Raw genomic sequence first — 19,016 nt, 5'->3', positions numbered from 1 at the left:
CTCTCTGGCTCTGTGTGTCCAGGACAGGCAGAAGGTTGAGTCCAAGGAAAGGGTCTGGACATCCACAGATGGGAGCAGAAGGGAGAAAAAGTTGTCTGAAATATAAAATGTCTCAATCTGCTTTAACAGATGGAACCCACAGGGTGCTTAACATCTACAGACAGGCAGTTGGGAATATTTAGCAGTCAGGTGCATCTTGCAGAGTGAAAAGAGCCTTTGTATCTAATCTAAGCAACAAGTGGACGTAACCCTTCTTTTCACTTAATTTTTCTCCATGTACTCTAAAAGSTTTGCAATTATGCTGTTTGTATTTCAATTTTTGCCCTTCTGTTTCTTATTTTCCACTTCCCACATCCTGGCTTGTGCCAGTGCGAGCATGGCAACAGCAGGGCATGGTAAACATTAAGACTAGCCCTTTTACAGATGTGGCAGTCTTGAGATGTTTCCATAGTGCCCAACAAAACCACATGTTTTCTACAAAGCCACGCAGGAAACAAAATGCTCCTTTCCTTCTCTGCATGAATATTTGGGCCTTAGTAGCATGGGAGAGATAGAGGTGCCTTTCAGTGCCAAAATTATTCAAGTCAGCATTCGGGCAGACGGAGAACTGGAATTCAGAGGGTGCTAAGAGAACACACAGCACCAAAATGCAGTAAGAAGTTTTCTGGGCAGCTCGCTATTTTCCCACCCTTGTTACTGGGTCAAATTTCCCCAAAGCTGATTCCCAAAGGAAATTTGCTGGGATTATTAGGCCCTTGCACCTGTCCACCTGGTATGGCTCCCATGGAGGGCAACGTCATCGAACGATGTAGAACACATCAGGAATTTGTTCTCAGAGCACTGACAAAAGTCAACTGCTAGATCCACTGCTGTGTATCAAGTTCTTTATGAAACATGACCCTCTTTGATGTAAAGTTAAGGGAGCTTTTGGCGTCTTAGAAGATTAATCTAACAGAAAGCATATGAATATTATGCTCATAGCTTGGTGCGTTGATCCTCAGTCCTGAGAAGTGCAGAAATCCTTCCTAATACTTGAAAAAGTCAAGTGCAAATCTCACACAGATAAGAAATAGCCCAGGGGAATGTACTTTATAGAAGCCCATCTCCTCGACGCTTTGTCCTACAGTCTGCTCACAGTTTTGGCACAGTTTTATGTGAACTTTAGAAAACATGAGGTCTTTCTAAAAATCAAGAGACCATCTGTAAATCCCTCAGAAACACCTCAGCTTTATTTCGATGTGACAGGACACAGAGCTACACAGTAGAAGTTAATTGAAAACTTTTTTTTTGAATTTATGTAGACTAATGCCCAGAAAAAAAAAAAAAAAAAAAAAACAGGGATGGAAGGAGAGATGCACTGAGTTCTGTTCCAGCCATGACTTGGCACCTGAAAATTTATCTGATGTGATGCAATACAAAAGCACGAGGCACCTCAAAGCAGCGTGAGATCAGTCCTGCTGTCGGCTGTACGACCTGCCAGGTCTTCTCAGACCACACAGTGGGAATTTCTGGTCTTTGCAGTAGCTCCTTATATGTCATTTTCTAGGACATGCATCTGAAGCAAGTTAGGACTCCATGTCTACTTTCTGAAACAGGTCATCTGCTTTCTGAAACAGGTCTCATCATTKGCAGCTTTGGTGCTTGGGCTGCTTAGGAACAAGGCAGCCATTCTACMGAAGCAGGAGGAAGAAGCTCCTTAGCAGCCCACGATCTCCAAAGTCATGTAACAGGGAGCTGTGACTGCCCTGGGCAATGGTGGTGGAGAACAGATGTCCTCAGAGCATCCCTAGATGTATGTCCTGGCCAAAGACTGCCCCCCAAAAAGAAAGACACGTTCAGACAACAAAGACATTCTGATTCAGCCAGTGCCAGGTCTAGATGTCTGACAAGTCTCAAGAGGTAAGCAAAACAGAGGAACATGAGGAGGAAAAAAAAAAAAAAAAAGAAGTATTTTTAGTGATTTTTTTCTATTATTTTTTGAATATATTTTCCTCCTTTTTCGTTTCCCCTACTTCTATATTGCAGGATGTCTCCTTCTCTAGCTCAAGCTTTCTTCATGTTCCCTGAATAGGTTCCAGTCATGACTTGCAATAGCTTTTCTTCTCTCCTACTTCGGTGGTTTTCCTGGTAGCTTGTTAATTAAGTGGAATCACCATGCTGATAAATTTCCTTTTGGTGACATTGTGAAATATTGAATAACATCACAGATTTTCTCTGAACTGTACAAATAGTTGGATCCAAATCAGAAAGCAATCTGAGATTGAACTTGAGATGCCTGTGAGCATGAAACAAAAAGAGATAGATTGTTTTCTGCTGAAGTCACAGCAACCAGTTGACAGATGATGTTCCTTTCACAATGGTTTATGGCAGAAATGAAGGATAAAAATCAGTGCAAATGAGAACTTACATACCTATGCTTCCTCAAACCAAAAGCCATTCTGTCCCTTCAGGGCTTCTCTGTCCCTTCCTAACTTCCTTGTTTATGTAATCTACGTGTTGTGTTCTTGCCAGTTGCATCTCATTTTGCACATCTCCAAGCATCCTAACTTGCAATTTTGGTTCAGTTCCGCCTTTGTTAGAAACAACAACAAAGAACAAAAGGCACTAGTATTCRCTAAGAAGGACAAAGATCTGCTTGCAGAGTATCTGAAGTCCCTGTGGCTCTTAGCCCCCATTTATTAAAAGCTGGAGACCAGCATGTTCCCTCAGTAGCTTTTTGCTCAAAAGCATCTGTTTACAGGAAGGCACTTGCGTGTTGTGTGCCAGAGAGAAGGGCAAGTGCCAGAAGGAAAATGCCAGAAGATTGGGCTGTTGCAAGGTAACTGATGAAACTTTTTTTTTTAATTTTATAACATAGGAAATATAATATAAGTTAGGTCACCTAACGTAAACATTTTTAAAATAGAAACTAAAAATCACAACTCCTCATTAAAAACATGAGTGTGAGGTTTTGTCAACACTTTCAGTTATTATTCTTGATTTTACTTTCACTAAGTCTACTCAAAATGTTTCAAGRTCCTTTCTTATGAAACACTGGTCTACTTTTTCCTGTCATCTTTGAACCTTATGCTTTGGATTCAAACTGATCCTTTTACATTCAGTGCTATACATTTATATACACATATAATGTGTTAGCAATTAATGTGCCAGTAGGCAGCGCTCAAAAACACTCTGCCTAAATCTCACTCTTTTAACAGCTCTTAGAAATCCGTGCAGTGTTACAGAGATGTTCCCCTTCTGTAGCTCTTAAGCTTTACTATGTGAAGATCTATGCTAGACAGATATTTTGTTCATCAGCCTGGTTATGTTTTCCATTTAGCTCTCAGCAGTGATAATTCTTTTTTTTCTAAAATTTCTGCTGTTCAGCCCTCTGGTCATGTACTAAACCTGACCTGGTGTCTAAGCGTGGCCAATGTCCAGCTGCCAGCAGGACTGGCTCTCTGTTTTGGAGCACCCTTTCCCCACAGGCTATGTCATTGGCAGGGCTGGTTCCTGGCTAGCTGGGCACCRGTGCCAGGCTCCTTCCCTAACTGTCCTCTCCCTTCCACCATTTCCCTGCACAGCCTCCCGTGCAGCTGCGGTCCACTCTAGGCTATGAGCTGAAGCCACCAAAGGAGGATGCAAGGATAAAGCTAGGGAGCCTGATTTCCTGTTTTTTAGCCTTAAACTCATATCCTGTAAGAAAAAAGAAATGCAGTAAGTAGAGGGTGCATCACACAGACCAGTAGTCRTAACTGAAGAGCTGTGCAGAATCTCCAGCTCAAGCTGCAAACTCAGCCTGATGCAAAGGTAAGTTATGACCAGGAAAGAGTCAAGAGTCCCTCAGGTCTCAGCTCCCTTCAACAGTCCCAAGAATCTTCCAAATGATAGTAGAAAAAAAGGAGTACATTCTTCCTCATCTGAGACCATAATTTGAAGGCAGGCAAGAACCAAGACTGACATCTACTGAAGGGGGTTTAACTTCAAACAAGAGCCTGCAAAGCATTGCAGCAGCATGGCATACGATTTCAAAAGCCCAAAAGAGTTGCTGGGAATACAGCTCAGGCAGCATACTCATCCTGCAACCCTTACTCTGAGAGCCATAGCTTTGGGTTACAATGCACGAGGCATTCCCTGCCCCAGTCCATCTCTGCATGCAAGCAGTGAGCAAAACAACATCAAGAATATGTTTCATCTGTAATGATCTGCATATGTGAGTGGCAGAGCTTGAAAACTGTGTGGGCACATGGTCTTTCCGACAGAGAAACAGCAGCAGAAAGCAGGGCTTGCTCTCTGTGATCCTGGATGGGCTTTAAAGCTGTTGAATACTCATGATGCRGCTTAGCAAGCCCATTTCCAATTAGCCAGCACATTGTGCTTGAAAACGGGAAGATAAAAGAAGGGAATTCTTTTTATTTTTACACATATGGGATGGCTCTTTTCATCATCTTCAAAGCGCATTCATCAAAGCTTTCCACTTTCTCCAGCAGGACCTGAGCGCGGCACACACCTCTGAAAGGAAAAAATCACGCACTCGTTCGCACGCTGCTCTGACGGCAGCACAGCCCCTGTGCCCACGTCTCCACCTCTCCTCTGCACCCACTGCTCGCCCTTTGGAGTGAAACGTGCCCAAACTGGGTGATTTTAAAGGTAAATCTGCCCCCTTGCAGAGACAGAGGGAGAGATTTGGCAGGAGAAAAGCCCTGTGCTGCTCCAAGCTGCAGCTTCACTCCCAACCACCTTCCTTCTTCCACACTCTCCATCTCCTCTTCCTCATGGAGACGTTGTCTCCGTGAGGCAGGTTTGCTGGCTGCTGCCTCTGCCTTCTTGCTGCTGGGACTTTCCTCCCTCCCTGCATCCAAACTTTCGGCAACTGCCATCCCAAGCTCATCCTCATACGGAGGAGAGCTGGAAACGCACTGATCTTGTGCTGGCTATGTGAAAAAAACTGCAGGTTTCTTTTCCAATGAGAGCCTGATATTAGCAGCTAAGTCATCCCGTCCACCCCCCGTCTTCCCCGTCCCCCCCCCAAGAAAAAAAGAGAGACAGAGATAAAAGAGTTTAAAAAAAAACACACAGGAGAAGGGTTTCCCGCCATGGAGGTCTGTGGATGAGGTGCCACCGGGCAGTGAGCAGTGATGATGGCTACTGGCCCGCAGGTCCTTCCGCCTGCTGCCATTTTGTGCTTCTGTGGGCCAAGYGCCACCATGTTGTTGCCTCCTCGCCACGAGGCGGCAGGGGGTCCTCTTCCTTGGGGTTTCAAAAAGAAACTGATTTATTTCTCTTTTTTCCTGATACTGAATTTTTTTCCTGACACTGAACTTTGCCAGATCTCAACCTCACAGGCACTAGTGCCCTGGTTCCTCTGTCGCGCTGCCGAGAGGCCATGGCCTTCCCAGTCGGCGGCTGCTGGAGGAGTTGCTGCTTCCAGCACCAAGAGTAGGGTGGTCGGAGCAAGGTTCCCATGACATTAATCCAAATAGCCATTGATGTTCACAGTGCAGAACAGCAATGGTGTTGCCACCTCAAGAGGAGCCACAGAAATGCCCTGTGTCCCCTAAACTGTTCAACAGCCCAATAGTTAAGATATCACATCAGGATGAGAGGTGTTGACAGGAGCTGCTCCATGACRCTGGTCACGGATGTCCCTGGGTGATAGTCCCAGGCTGTGGGTTACCACAGAAAGTAAAAAAAAAATCTGAGGATAAGCGCAATATTGAAAATGATGCCTTTAACAGATGGAATCACAGAATCATTAAGGTTGGAAGGAACCTCTAGAGATCGTCCAGTCCAACCCCCTGCTCCAGCAGGGACACCCAGAGCACGGGGCACAGGGCGGCATCCAGGCRGGTTKGRAAGATCTCCAGAGAAGGAGACTCCACAGCCTCCCTGGGCAGCCTGTGCCAGGGCTCTGTCACCCTCACAGTGAAGAAGTTCCTCCTCACATGCAGATGGAAAAATGCTTTCTTTCTAGCTTTGAAGCATTTTTTTTAAAAAAAAAATGCAAAAAAAAAAAAAGTGTTAAAAAAACCCCTAATTAAAAAATCGATTAAAAAAAAATTCTACAAGATGAGCTGGCAAGCACGATTTAGGCTGCTGGTGGGTGAGGGAATGCTTTCTTTCTTTCTTTCTTTACAGCATATCTCAAAATGGAGGTTGAAAGCAACCAGCTGCTCAATTTCCGCAGGCATTTTTTGGACTAATCACATTAGCGAGAGCTGAAGGCATATCTTGGTGTAATGGCCCAAATCAGGACATTTCTGGCTCTGCTCAGGCACATCAAGACATGCTCTGTGTTGAGGCTCATTTCTGAGTGGCAACCAGCAGCTCTAGCTRTGCCAGACAAATCACGGAGTCAATTTTTCAGCTTGATTTGACTAGATTTTTACTCACACGGGAATTTGCCAAGGGACACAGAGATGTCATGAGCAAAAGCAGAGCTCTGGCTGCTTTAGGGGTGTGGGAGCCAAACGGGGGGACAGGAGCCAAATTGAGGGACTTTTACAGGGTGCTCAGGTCTCTGTTGCTATGGAGGAGTTGAGCAAGGGTTTGTATTTCTTTTTAAGCATCTTAACAAAGTCTTGGTCCTGTTGTAAGAGCCTAAGTCCTTAAAGGGATTTAGGGGTGTTTGCTTTCGGATGACCTGCGCTTGGCAGTGAAGCGGCATGTGCTGGGTAAACTGGTGCCAGCCAGCGCGTCTCCACATGTCTCTACCCATGACAGCTGCAAAGCCTGCCTCTGAAAAACTGACCCGTGGGTCTAAGGCTCAGCTAAGTTGGCTCAGATGCTGGCAAAGGGCATATCTGAGGTACACTTGGACCCAAGAAGTCATAGCTGATGGAGGCAGTGGGCAGCAAACGCCAGCTCTCAGTAGCAATGAGCAGTTCTTCAAGGCAGAGGAGATCAAGGCTAGAGACCCAAAGTTTCTCCACAGACTCCAGACACTGGACAAACACTTAGAGGTTCTATTGGAAAGTCCCCAGGGCAGGGTAGGGAGCTGGAAAGTGTCTGAGAAGGGTACTCACTAGCCTCCTTGTGTCTTATTTTCTTAAGAGTTTAGAAAAAAAATACATTTTTTCTTTTAACCTTTAGGGTGAAGCAGCACACTCGTATTTCTAGAAACCTGCCAGAGAGAGGGCCACACCTGATTCTGCCAGGCAGTGGGTCAGTGCTGACCCACTCCAGGACGAAACAAATGTCTACACCGCACACAGCACACCTAGCCAACTTCCCTCACCTACCTGCAGCCTAAATCGCACTTGCCAGCTCATCTTGTAGAGATTTTTTTTTAATCAATTAAAAAAAAAAAAATCGATTCTGCCTCTGCCTAAGGAAGAGTCTTGGCAGTGGTTTACCAAACACTGAGATCAGGTCTGAGTTTCCCTCGTTAGGAACTGCAGCTTTTTAACAGCGTCGCTGGTTTTGCGTGGAGCAACAGTGGCATCTAGTGATCACACCTAGGAGCTCCCCGTGGATTTACATTAACAAGGGACTGTATGGGCTAAAAGCAGAGGAAAGAGCACAGACCTCCTGTTGGCAGTGTCTGCAAACCTGGTCTGAAAATTCTGGGTTTGTATCAGTTATCACCATGTTATCCTTATAGACCTTTTTATTTTTTAATCATTTTTACTGCGGATGCTGTTGTGCCTCACAAACTCCCACAAACCCTCTCTGTCTGTCTTACCAACCCAGAAGGTTCAGCAGAGGCTTTAGACCATTTACCTCTCACACTGTGACAAAGAAGCTGCTCTTCAGCATGAAGGGAGCCAACAGCTCCCACCTCTTCAGCATGAAGGGAGCYAACAGCTCCCAGTCGGGAGGGAAATCAGTGACTCAGGCCTGGCTAGCYGGGATGGAGAACRTGGCAGCCGACATGGAGCGTCCCGCCGCTCCGCAGAGCAGACAATAGCCCTCTATGCGCGCTAAAGAAGGGCCTCTTCTCCAACAGTGCCGGCGGGCAGACAGCGAGCAGTATTGTTGCAGCTGGGTGAAAAGTTTACTGGTGCAGCGGAAACACGGTGTAAAAAACGAGCATACACAGTAATCCCGAGTTCGAAAGGGCAGGATGTCTAATGCTGCAGTAGTGTGAGGAAAAAGCAATGCGTTTTGCTTCTGCATTTTGGTGTGCAAACACCAAACAGATCAGAGCAAACAGATCCATGTTTCAAAGAAAAAACATAAACAGTTTTATAAAAAGATGTCACTGGAAGAGTAAAGAAAATGCAATTACAGATTCCATTTGTGAAACCATTATAGGTAACACCTGAACTGGAGGAAAAACTTCTTAACTGTGAGGGTGACAGAGCTCTGGAACAGGCTGTCCGGGAAGGTTGGGGAGTCTCCTTTTCTGGAGATCTTCCAAACCTGCCTGGCTACCACCCTGTGCCCCGTGCTCTGGGTGTCCCTGCTGGAGCAGGGGKTTGGACTAGATCATCCAGGTTGTGGTGTCTCCTTCTCTGGAGGTCTTCAAAACCTGCCTGGGTGCTACCCTGTGCCACGTGCTCTAGGTGTGCCTGCTTGAGCGGGAAGGTTGGACTAGATGATCTCTMGAGGTCCCTTCCAACCTTGAATATTCTGTGATTCTGTGATCCCCAAAGGTCCCTTCCAACCTCAACCCTCTGTGGTTCTGTGATATCTGATACCACTCTTGAACTCCAGAATGACAAGTTCATATCTCATTCCGCTTCCCTCAGCTCACCTYCCTGTGAGTGACTAGCACTGACTGCAGACAAGCTATAAATCAACAGCCTATCCAACTAAGTTTTGATACTGGACTTCTATGAGGGAACTGAACTAAAGACTTCATCTCTTTTTCCTAAGAATGACCTTGCTGCCATGTCTTTGTCCATCAGCCCCTTTGCAGTGTATTTGCACTGACTGCCTCCTGCCCTGGTTCTGAGCTGGTTTGTGGCCGTTTGTCATTTGGAAAAGCCACTGGAATCRGCAGGAATGAAAATCAGCAGCATGTGTGCATACATGTGCAGGTGCACATGGCAGAGAAACCATTCTTGATGAGCACATAAGCAGCATGGAAATATCTCTTAGGTGTGTCCTAATAGGGCTGAAAAACTGGTTTGGAAGAACTGCCTGCACTTCCTTAACCGCAGCACAGTCGCTCTGAAGCGCAGCCCTTCCATCGGGATTCTCTGCCCACTTCTAAGCCTCTCAGGCTGCAGTGGGCTCCTGGTTCTCCCCCACTCCCTCTTGGGACCAACACCATAGCATTTCCCAGGCAAGGGGAGTCCTGAGGTCTGTGAACCTAGACGGGGATATATACTTAAATATTCTGTAAAAAGAGACAGGTATACATATATGGAAATGCCATCTCTCTATTGCAGCATCTGTTGCCTCCTCCCACACCTTTACGTTTGGAGGTTGCCCTCTTCTGGTCTGTACCTTCACGCGCTCTGCTAGGTGTGTTCGGCTCTCTGGGTAACCAGAGGCCCCTCCAGCCGGGGGTCTGGATTTTCAGTGGCACTGCAAGCACCACAAATGCCCTCCACAAACAATTCAGACTTTTGTGCACATTTACCTCTCAGTTTCAGACAGGAAAGCGAGGGTGTATAATCTGTAGCGTGTCTTGAGGAGCACTATTTGAATCTCCCGTGCATTATTTTCACAAGACAGGTAACTCTGGAGTTCACTAAATCTATATGTGTTAGAGCACACGTRGGAGCTTCCACAAAGCCCTGTGCAGCGAAAGCCGCGGCCAGGCGGCCCTGCTCCGACAGGSCTCCTTCCCGGGCGTTCCCTACAGCTCGGCTCGTGGGGAAGCGGGACGCGGGGCTCGGCAGAGGCGCCTGGCACCAGGCACCCTCCTGCCTCGCAGCTTCCCTGTGCACAGTATCACCACCAGCAGCAATCCTCCTGCCTGGATGCTTCCCTGTGCGCAGCATCACCACCAGCAGCCACGCTCCTGCCTGGATGCTTCCCTGTGCGCAGCATCACCACCAGCAGCCACACTCTTGCCTGGATGCTTCCCTGCCGTGGCAGGAGCCTCTCCCCGGGGCCGGCCTGCACCATGTGGCTCACACAGAGGCCCTGCGAAGCCAGAGGGGGCCTGCAAAACAACCATGGGCATCAGGCAGGCGACGGCCCCTCGCAGCACGGGGAGGGTGTGAAAGTAGTTCAACGTGGGGGAAAAACAGAAAGGCCTTTCCTGAGTCAAGATGTAGTGGAATTATTTTGGAAAACTTCTTTTTTTTTTTTTTTTTCCCGTTTAAGAAATGACCTTGTGCAGTAACAGGAAGGAGGTCAGGCCTGTTTAACACAGTGGAACTCCATCTTTTGCTTCATTTTCCTTTTTGCATGTTACACAATATTTACCTGCTACTTGATATTTGAATAAACTAGCTGGCATAAAAATCAGTTGTTCCATTACCAGCATATCCCCAYTGAAGAAGCAAAACAAGCCAGGCATCTCTGCAAGCAGCCAGGCGGAGCAGAGCTCACCCAAGAGCAAGTTCTGGCTCAGCTGCCTCACTAGCTACAGGATGTGGTCCAAGTATGGGACTGAATCCAGTTCTGGTCTGAGTGTTCCGCACGGACAGGAGTGCAAGCTAAAGGGAATCGCGCAGTCATCATCTGAGCCTCCATTTGCTGCCTATATACAAGCTGTCTAAGAGGCACAGACACGAGAAACTCATTTTCCCTCAAAATTTCCTTGCGCCTTTTGAGCTCCCCTTCCCAAAGCACCCACAGATGCGCCTTCCCTCCTCCCAAATGCTCTGTTCACATGTTGCCTCCAACAGCACCACTTCCTGCTGAGCTGTAGAAAGCCATTAAAGTTTGATATGGTTTTATCAGAGAAAGACTTGGAAAAGTTGGGTTTTTTGGTTTTGTTTTTAACCTGAAATCAACTGTTTATCGCCTAGAATTCTGAAAAACTGATTTATTCTATCAAAAAAGAAATGATAGGCAATTCTGAGCAATCTCAGAAGAGCCTGGGGCCTGTTTCCACTCACAGGATTATTGGTATCCCTGTAACAGAATCAAGCAAAAAAATAGCAGGGAACTTCTCTGGTGTCTCCTCTCCTGGATCTCTTCTGAACCAAGKGACCTGATCTCAGTAGCAAGTGAAGCTTTTTTCTGTATGGTCAGCAGAGACTCCTTGACTGCAGGGAAACACCCTTGGAGCTACTGAGCAGGAAAGGCAATTCCAGTTAGGGGAGACAAGAAAAGTGAATTCCAGCTTAGAGAAAAGAAATTTTCCCACAGCAAATRAATGCACTGGGCTGCTCCTCCTCCTCAACCTGGACAGTCCAAGTGCAGGCCCCTCAGAGCACAGTCACAGATAAAAAGTAGGTCTAAATTCCTACAATTAGTATTTTATTAGCATTTCTTTCCCAAGACCAGTATATGCAGAGCTGACTTTTCATTATTTAATCACATCTTAGTAAGTTGACAATTCATGCACTTGTGACATTTGATCAGCTTYTTTTTTAGAATGACATCCTTTTATTTTCACCAGTTCAGTATACAGCTGCACAGTCACTAATGCCAGGTAAAAACAGGGAGACTGAGTCACAAAGAAATTTTTGAAAAAGAGCATTTCCTTTAAATATAAGCAGAAACAACTCTCATGAAGTCCATAATYGGTTACTAAATTCTACATTATTTTAAATTTACTCGTTGCTACAAATAATCGTTGGTGACAATACTACTTTGATCTGAAAATAAAGCAGGGGCAAGATTTGATCTACATGTTTGAAATTTATCATGTTCATACTTGTATATTATTTTATATCCATACACTCGTATAAAACACAATAATAAAAGTATGCCACACCAATAAACAAGGTATATTGTACAGTTTATAATTTATGGCATATGATAAAACTGATATCACATTCTATAGATTTTATGACATTAATAAATACACAATCATATATTAATTTTAAAATTTAACAACAAAAAAAAAAGAAGATAAAAGAGAAAGATATTACACATCGTGAGATTGATTCTTCATTACTGCTTTTACTCCAGAACAGGGTCATGACCGTTTTGTCATGAATCACAGTCCATATGTACAACACGGCAGAGCTGCAGTATTTTAAGAGTAACCTGAATTTTTGGAATTTGAGTGCTTGAGCTTGTGACCCTGAAGTTGAATTACCCACAGTTAATGCCTCTGCCTGCCTGTTTTAATATACATAGAAACAAAACAACTGTTATTAGTCTTACAATATTCACCAGCTTTGAAGGACTTTAAGGAGAAAATAACAAGAAGAGGCTTCTGAGAAAATGTTATGAGAATTTAACACCAGGGATTGAGTCAGAAGGAGAAATTCAGCTTACGTTTGTTTCACAACAAACCAGAACCCCGTAATGGATCCCACAGCAGTCCAGTGGCTCCAATCCACTTACACAGTGGCTGATATGTTGGCTTTTAATGACAAGTGGYACGTTAAGTATCTAATCACTCTATTTATAGGATTGAAACCCCTAAACTACTTTAGAACATTCATATATTTTACATATTGCCAAGCAGGCAAATGTTAATTAATTATAAAAATCGCTGTAATCTAGATACTAGCTTTTAAAGTCCACGATAACCAGGATGTGTCATAATGTTCCAACAACTACATGTATATACCTAATTTAGCAGGGCTGAAACTCTCCAGCGTTTATTACATTTTCTGTATGTAACAGAAAAGCAGCAAGTCAGTGTTGTGGACAGACTTACATCTATTACCCTCGTGCTTGCTGCCCACAGCTGTATTACAAGCTACAGTGTCAGGACAGGGCTGCCATGGGACGGGGAGCATGGAATGCTGTTCAGGAATGTGCAAAGCCAGGTGGCCCCGGAGGTGCACGCTGATATGTGACACTGCGGGTGCTGTATTTGCTTGCTGGGACTGCTTGTGCTTCCCTCAGTTGTGGCTCCTTGCAGAGGAGCCTAGGGGAGAGGCCTAGRCCTAGACTAAGAAGTGCTCTGGGGTGGGTTTGGGGCAGTTTGTTCTTAGAGCTGTGACAGAGACACAGGGGCTGAAGGGGTAAAGGCAGCTGGCAATTTTCCACCTGCGTTGGATTTGAAGGGACAGTATGTTTCACACTTTAAACCAATGTTTATTTTACCACAGAACCACCAGAATCTACACTAGGCTGCCAGAGTGCATCCTCCCTAATCTATCCCATGCCACACGGGAGCACAACTTTCAAAGACACCTATTCGTACACCTGGTAAYCACGTCTGTCCCCATTACTTTTAAATGTGGAAACTCTCTGGGGACACATACACACACACATGTACATGACAGAAACCCAGCCACCCAGCGAACAACCCTCTGGTTCTTTCTTGTTGCTGCAGGAGGAGGAAGGGGCAGGCGTAGGCAGGTCACCGTTTCCTGGTCCCACTGCTGCCACCGACAGACCTACTGAARCTCCTACTCATCTGCGGGAAGTGCACGGTCGGCGTTCTCTCCGTGGGGCCGTAGAGCCCCAGATTCCTGGCCGTGGCGGACTTGCGCAGAGGCTTGACGCTGGGAAAGGGGTTGAAGACCTGCGGCTTGGGGGTGCCGGGCTGGGGGCCCTGGGCGGCGCTGGCAGCGCGGCCGGGCGCAGCGGCGGCCTCGGGCAGCCGTGCGGGGCAGGGCGCAGGGCCCGCGCGCTCGCCGGCGGCGCTCAGGCCCAGCGCCTCCAGCTGCAGCTGCAGCGCCGCCACCGGGGCGMCGGGCTCCGCCGCCCGGCCCTCGGCTTCCCCGGGAGTCCTGTCATCCAAACCGCCTGCTCCTCCCACGCCGCCGTGCGCAGGAGCCGCCTCCTTGGCCGCAGCGCTGCCAGTTTTAGAGCTCTCCCTCTGCTCGTCTATGAGTCCGACGGTATCTCCGCAGCCCGGCGGCCCTTTGGCCCTGGCCACGTTCTTGCGATGGGCCCGGATGTGGCTGCGCCACGGGGAGTTCAGCTTCGCCTTCAGGTCGTCCTGGGCTAGGGGAGACATCTTCCCCGTCGCATGGCTGGGGATGTGAATCACTGCGTTCTTGAGAGACCTGTTGCTTGACTTCATCTTCTTGCCGAGGAGGAGGTGGTTTATCACCGGCGAATAGTTTACCTGGGAAGGCAGAAGGCTGGTAACGGGTCCTTTGTCTGAAAGAAAGTGTTTGAAAGAAACACAGGTGGTTAAACATCAAAACAAATTACTGTCCTAAGAACCTACCACCAAAGACAATTTTGAAGCCTTTCTTGAGCTATAGCAGAGGTCTGTAGGACTGACTCTAGCAAAATGGCTGAATTTCTCTTACATCTTGGAGTCAAACAGAAAGCACAATAGAGTTTTACTGCCTCCTTCCCTGCTCCCTACCCACCAGATATGTGGGTAAGTCTTGCACCAGATAGGATGGTGCAAGATATGATGCAGATATGATGGGAAAATAATGGGCATCAAGAAGCAGCTCTGTAATTTTTGGAATTGCAAGAATGAGAACTACAGGAAAGTGGGTAGTCACAGAAAACACCTGCACCAACTGCAAAGCAATCTCTTCATCGGGCAGAGTCCCGTACAAGTTTTTTGCTGTTAATGGTATTTTTGCTATATAAACCGAAAGTTGAATATAAATATTAGCCTCCAATCTTCTCCCACTCTTTCATTTCTCTTCCAACTGTAAGAAGCCATTCAGTCCTTACATGATGTCAGCCACATAAGCCTCTCCCCAAGACCTACGTGAAAAATGAGCCAATAGACTTTTAGTAGATGAAAACACAGCAATTCATTTCCAAGAGGTATTCTGATTAAACTGGAGCCACAGACTCAGTATTAGGTAATAGTTTGATTAAACCACAAACTTGGCAATTAATAATGATTAGTAAATTAGAAAGACTTTTTTTAGCAATCCTTGGGAGTCAACATCTCACTGTTTGCACTGTTTCAGCATGGCTACTGCCTTTGTCCAAAGCAGACACCTTGCTTGACAGAAATGAGCTTAGTGCTCGTGCAAAGTTGCAGCTATACTGGCCTCAAATGCCCCAGGTAGGATGAGCTTCTCAAATAGAGAGGAGGAAGGAACTTGACAGTGATCCATGTGGCCTGGTAAGAGGGCTCCTGCACTGTGTGCAGCTCGCATACATGTTAAAGTCTTGAGCTCCCTGCTCAGCCTACCCTGGTGTACTCTGGTTTGCCAGCTCTGGAAGCAGCTGTAACAGCTTGAAGCAGACTAAATAACAGACTCATCTCCACTTACATTCTCATATCAAAGTTGTTAGAACTAGATAGACTATCAACTGCAATAGAGCATTTGAGCCACCTCCCTAACCTACCATGCGCTGGTGACCTGGGGGAAGTTAGGCTGATTTGCACCAGCTACCTGCTCCTGAGGTGTCTCATTTCACTTTTTACAGTGCACCACTATGTTAACTCCAAGAATGCCAAAGATTTAGTTTTTTAAATCACAGAGATCAACAAAATGCACCCAGAGGGCAAAGACACCTTTAAATACCATTGTTCAGTTGGTCCCTGGGACCCAAAGAGATCCCAGGGTCATCATCTTCAGATCCTGACAAAAGAAAAACAAAAACATCATCTTCTCATTTACAATTTGTGTGTATGAAGTAGCATATCCACTTTATTACAAACATATTATATATTCTGTCCTCTCTTGTTTTCTCTATTTGGTTAAATATAAAAGGATATTCTTTGACTTGCCTCCTATTATGCCAGCTTGTAAATGAGTAAGTGAAGTTTGTTTCAGCGTGTTACCTGCTCTGATGTACACATGATGAACCTGCTGCTGCTGCTTCTTCTTTATCCTGGAATATTGCTTCTTCAGGGCGTTGATATCCGTGGTCATRCGCTCCATCATCATGCTGTTAAAAGCAGCATGGTATTCACTGCGGCAAGAGTCTATTGCCCCTGGACTTAGCTCTGCGATGTTGCTGGAGCCCAGACTTTGTTCTTCATTCTGATCTGCACAGTAGGAACAAAGAGAAGATGAGGAAGACATCAGCACAGTCAGGAGGTCCTCAGMTCTCCTGCAAGAGAAGTATAGACCTGTAGTCTTATTTACTGATAGCCTTTAATGAAAGCAGCTGCCTTCATTTAACACAGCTGCTGTATTTTAATAAGTATTATACCTCTCAAACTACTGCTTAACATTATTGTGGAAATATTTTTAAAAAGGAGTACAAAACCAATTAACTGAGCAATGGAGAGTGGGGAAATCCATTTATAAACTACCTGAAAACATACCAAGACATCCCTAAAGCATCTCAAAAATTATTRGGCCCTCATTTGCTCCAAGTGCCAGCGTGAAGCAGTGGATAAAGACTTGGAGTCCCTCAGGAAGGGAGAGCAAACCACCACAACACCAAAAAGGGGAATCCAGCGTTGAGCTCTCATTAAAACCAAGCCACGGGCACCGTGATGCACGACCAGGCAGCAGTGACTGCTGACACTGGCCAGCCTTTCCCTAACTACAGCCATCCTGCTCCAGGCAGTGCCTCTGAAGGGCCGAGACCAGTGCTGCCCCCACGCTGGGCATCAAGGAAACAAGMACATGCATGAGAATTTTACTCTACTTACAGCACTCACACAGTTGAATGTATAATTCTGTCAGAAACGTTCTTTCAATATTAAGGGATGTGAAAAAAAGGTAACATTTTGTCACCACACACTGTGCTCTTTAAAGGAAAGTTGACACACCCAAGGCATACAACTCTCAGAAGGTTTAGCCTGCAGGGATGTGAAGTGACCTGCAGAATTCGGTTGCTGTTTCACCACTCATAGATTCCAGCTGTATTGACCTATATACTAATAAAGGTCTAGAATATTTATCCCATTTTCACTTCTCAGAAGATGCTGACTACTCAATAGCTCTCTTGGAAATTAGCATCAGGATAGATTTTTTTTTTTAATATATGCTTGCTGCTTTTGTGTAAGCGGGGAACACTGGGGTTGGTATTTTAAACACTACTATGGCAAATAGCTACCCAATTTACTGAACATATAAAGCCTTCAAGCTTAGCTTAGAAGACATCTTCACAGACCTCAGGGCCAGCCTTTGGACTTGTACTGTAATCCGTGTGTGAATTTAAAATACAGCTTTCATAGCAACTTTCACAGCTAAAGCTACAGATGATATCTGCAAGGCCATGCAGATCTGAGGTTCTTCAAGATCGGTCGAGGCACCACTACCTTTGATCTGCTTCTGGTACTTCTGGAGCTCTGGTATCAAAAACCCACTTAATGGTCCCAGACAACCAATCGCATTGGCAATGGAGTCCTCATCATCCGGGTCGTTCTCCTCATCACTGTCTCGGGTTTTGCCAAGCCTCCTATCAAAYGAGAACATAAGGGATATAGGAAAGAAAGACTTTACTATATACGATCACTAGCAAACATCTTCACCTTCTTCAAGGGTGTATAAGGGAAGATGCCACCTGCTTATATCTACCYAAGATAAACGGTGGCCCCATATGCTTTAAGTAGCGCGGCCCAAACTTACCCGGAAAGGGAGGTTGATTTTACTGCAGCAGGGAAAGGAGTAATGTTGTACGTGTATTTCTCCCGTAATTCTGCCAGCTGTGGGAAGGGAAACTGGGCCATGGAATAAACAGTCTAGGGAAAAAAAAATGTAGCTTTTAAAACTGTCCTTTTAACCAACAGATCCACAAAAAAAAAAAAAATCCCTTGTACAGATTTTCGTAGAGACTAAAGGCTGCACATGTGCCATAAGAAAATGTAAATGGCCTATTTTTTTCTGATGCAATCAATATTTCCTGTAAGAAAATAAAGAATGACTCACTGGAAAAAGACTTGGCTCAGAGCAAAAGACACATGATAACATGAGAGGTAGCACAGGAGCCTGTGCCTGTGAAATACCCTTTATGTCTGAGAAAGCCTCAGGAGGAAAGAGGATCATTGGAAAAATACATTATGGAAATGAGGAACCTTACACGATTGTTCATTTTGTGCAACATAAGAATGTAAGGTCTTTTTCCACTACTGTATTTATGAAACAATAATTTTCAATCCACTCCTTGCCTGCACTTTGCAAAATCTCTTCCTCCAACTATGATTTCACTTACATAAATTTATCACTGAGTTTTCTGGGATCCTCCAGAAGACCCACTTTTCTGCCCTAGCATTCAACGAGATACAGACACTAGCACAAGCAGTACGGAGGAGATTATCACCTGGCACGGACTGTTACTGATCCATTTAAACCAAAGTCATTTTGCCAGCTGAGCCCCAAGAGTCCGTGTGACAGGAATCACTTCCTCAGCACAAAAGTTACAGTCAAACAGGAGGGATTTCAAAAAGTGAACTTTTTTCTTTGCACAGTTAAATATACATTTTATATACACTTATAATACATAAATATATATGTAATAATATGTAATATATAAATAAAAGACTTCTACTATGATAAACAAAGATACCGTTCTGTCATATTCCAAATTCAACAAAGCAGTCCTCAGAATGTAAAACAAGACTGTTAAAAAAAATAGGCTGTAATACATTTTATTCCAGAACCCAGGGATAAAGCAGACAAATCGTTGCAAATGCATTTACTTCAGCAATATTTTTCCTTTAAATCACCTTATAAAATGGATTGTACATCATCAGCTGACCTGCATAATGACACATCAAGTTCACTGAAATACCACTGCAATTAAATTTGTTCTCACAAATTAACTAGACTTTTTTTTTTCCTCCTGTTTCCACATTTAAAATTATTCCGGGCATCCAAACAATTGGCACATAATTCATTTGGAGTCTTGATGCCAAAAGGGAAAAAACGAATAGCTGTAACAGCTTTTTGGTGCTTCTGTGAAAATCACAGCTTTTCCCCTAGTTTGAAAATTAAATGTCTTCTGAAAGACAGCAACTTAAAAAAATCTCATTAGCTGTGACAGGAAATCTTGGCTTGCATGTGCTTCTTGTGCTATAAAGTCAGTGGCGTTTTCATTTGAAGGCAAATGGTCTCAATTAAGATGAAAGGGAATTCTGAACAATTGCTACATAATCCATTCCTGAGAAATGCCTTGTCTGCAGTAAGTGCACTAAGAAAAGCACAAAAATGGAGTAAGTGCCAGGAGGAACA

The 19,016-nt window shown here is 45.1% G+C and overlaps 1 protein-coding gene across 1 annotated transcript in view; it reads right to left on the bottom strand.

The window, feature by feature from the left end:
• Positions 1-11,458: 11,458 nt before the first annotated feature.
• Positions 11,459-19,016, bottom strand: part of TBC1D30 (TBC1 domain family member 30) — a 43,913-nt gene continuing 36,355 nt past the window's right edge. The window contains exons 10-13 of the mRNA XM_026052760.1: positions 17,415-17,527; positions 17,105-17,244; positions 15,671-15,877; positions 11,459-14,064 (exon numbers count right to left, since the gene is read on the bottom strand). Of these exons, the coding sequence (XP_025908545.1) occupies positions 13,316-14,064; positions 15,671-15,877; positions 17,105-17,244; positions 17,415-17,527 (1,209 nt within the window). The 3' untranslated portion in view covers positions 11,459-13,315. The remainder of the gene's footprint in view (positions 14,065-15,670; positions 15,878-17,104; positions 17,245-17,414; positions 17,528-19,016) is intronic.

Source organism: Nothoprocta perdicaria, unplaced genomic scaffold (assembly GCF_003342845.1).
Source record: "Nothoprocta perdicaria isolate Ctin4 unplaced genomic scaffold, notPer1 scaffold_91, whole genome shotgun sequence".
NCBI classification, from domain to species: domain Eukaryota; kingdom Metazoa; phylum Chordata; class Aves; order Tinamiformes; family Tinamidae; genus Nothoprocta; species Nothoprocta perdicaria.
This window is presented reverse-complemented; position numbering and strand designations above follow the sequence as displayed.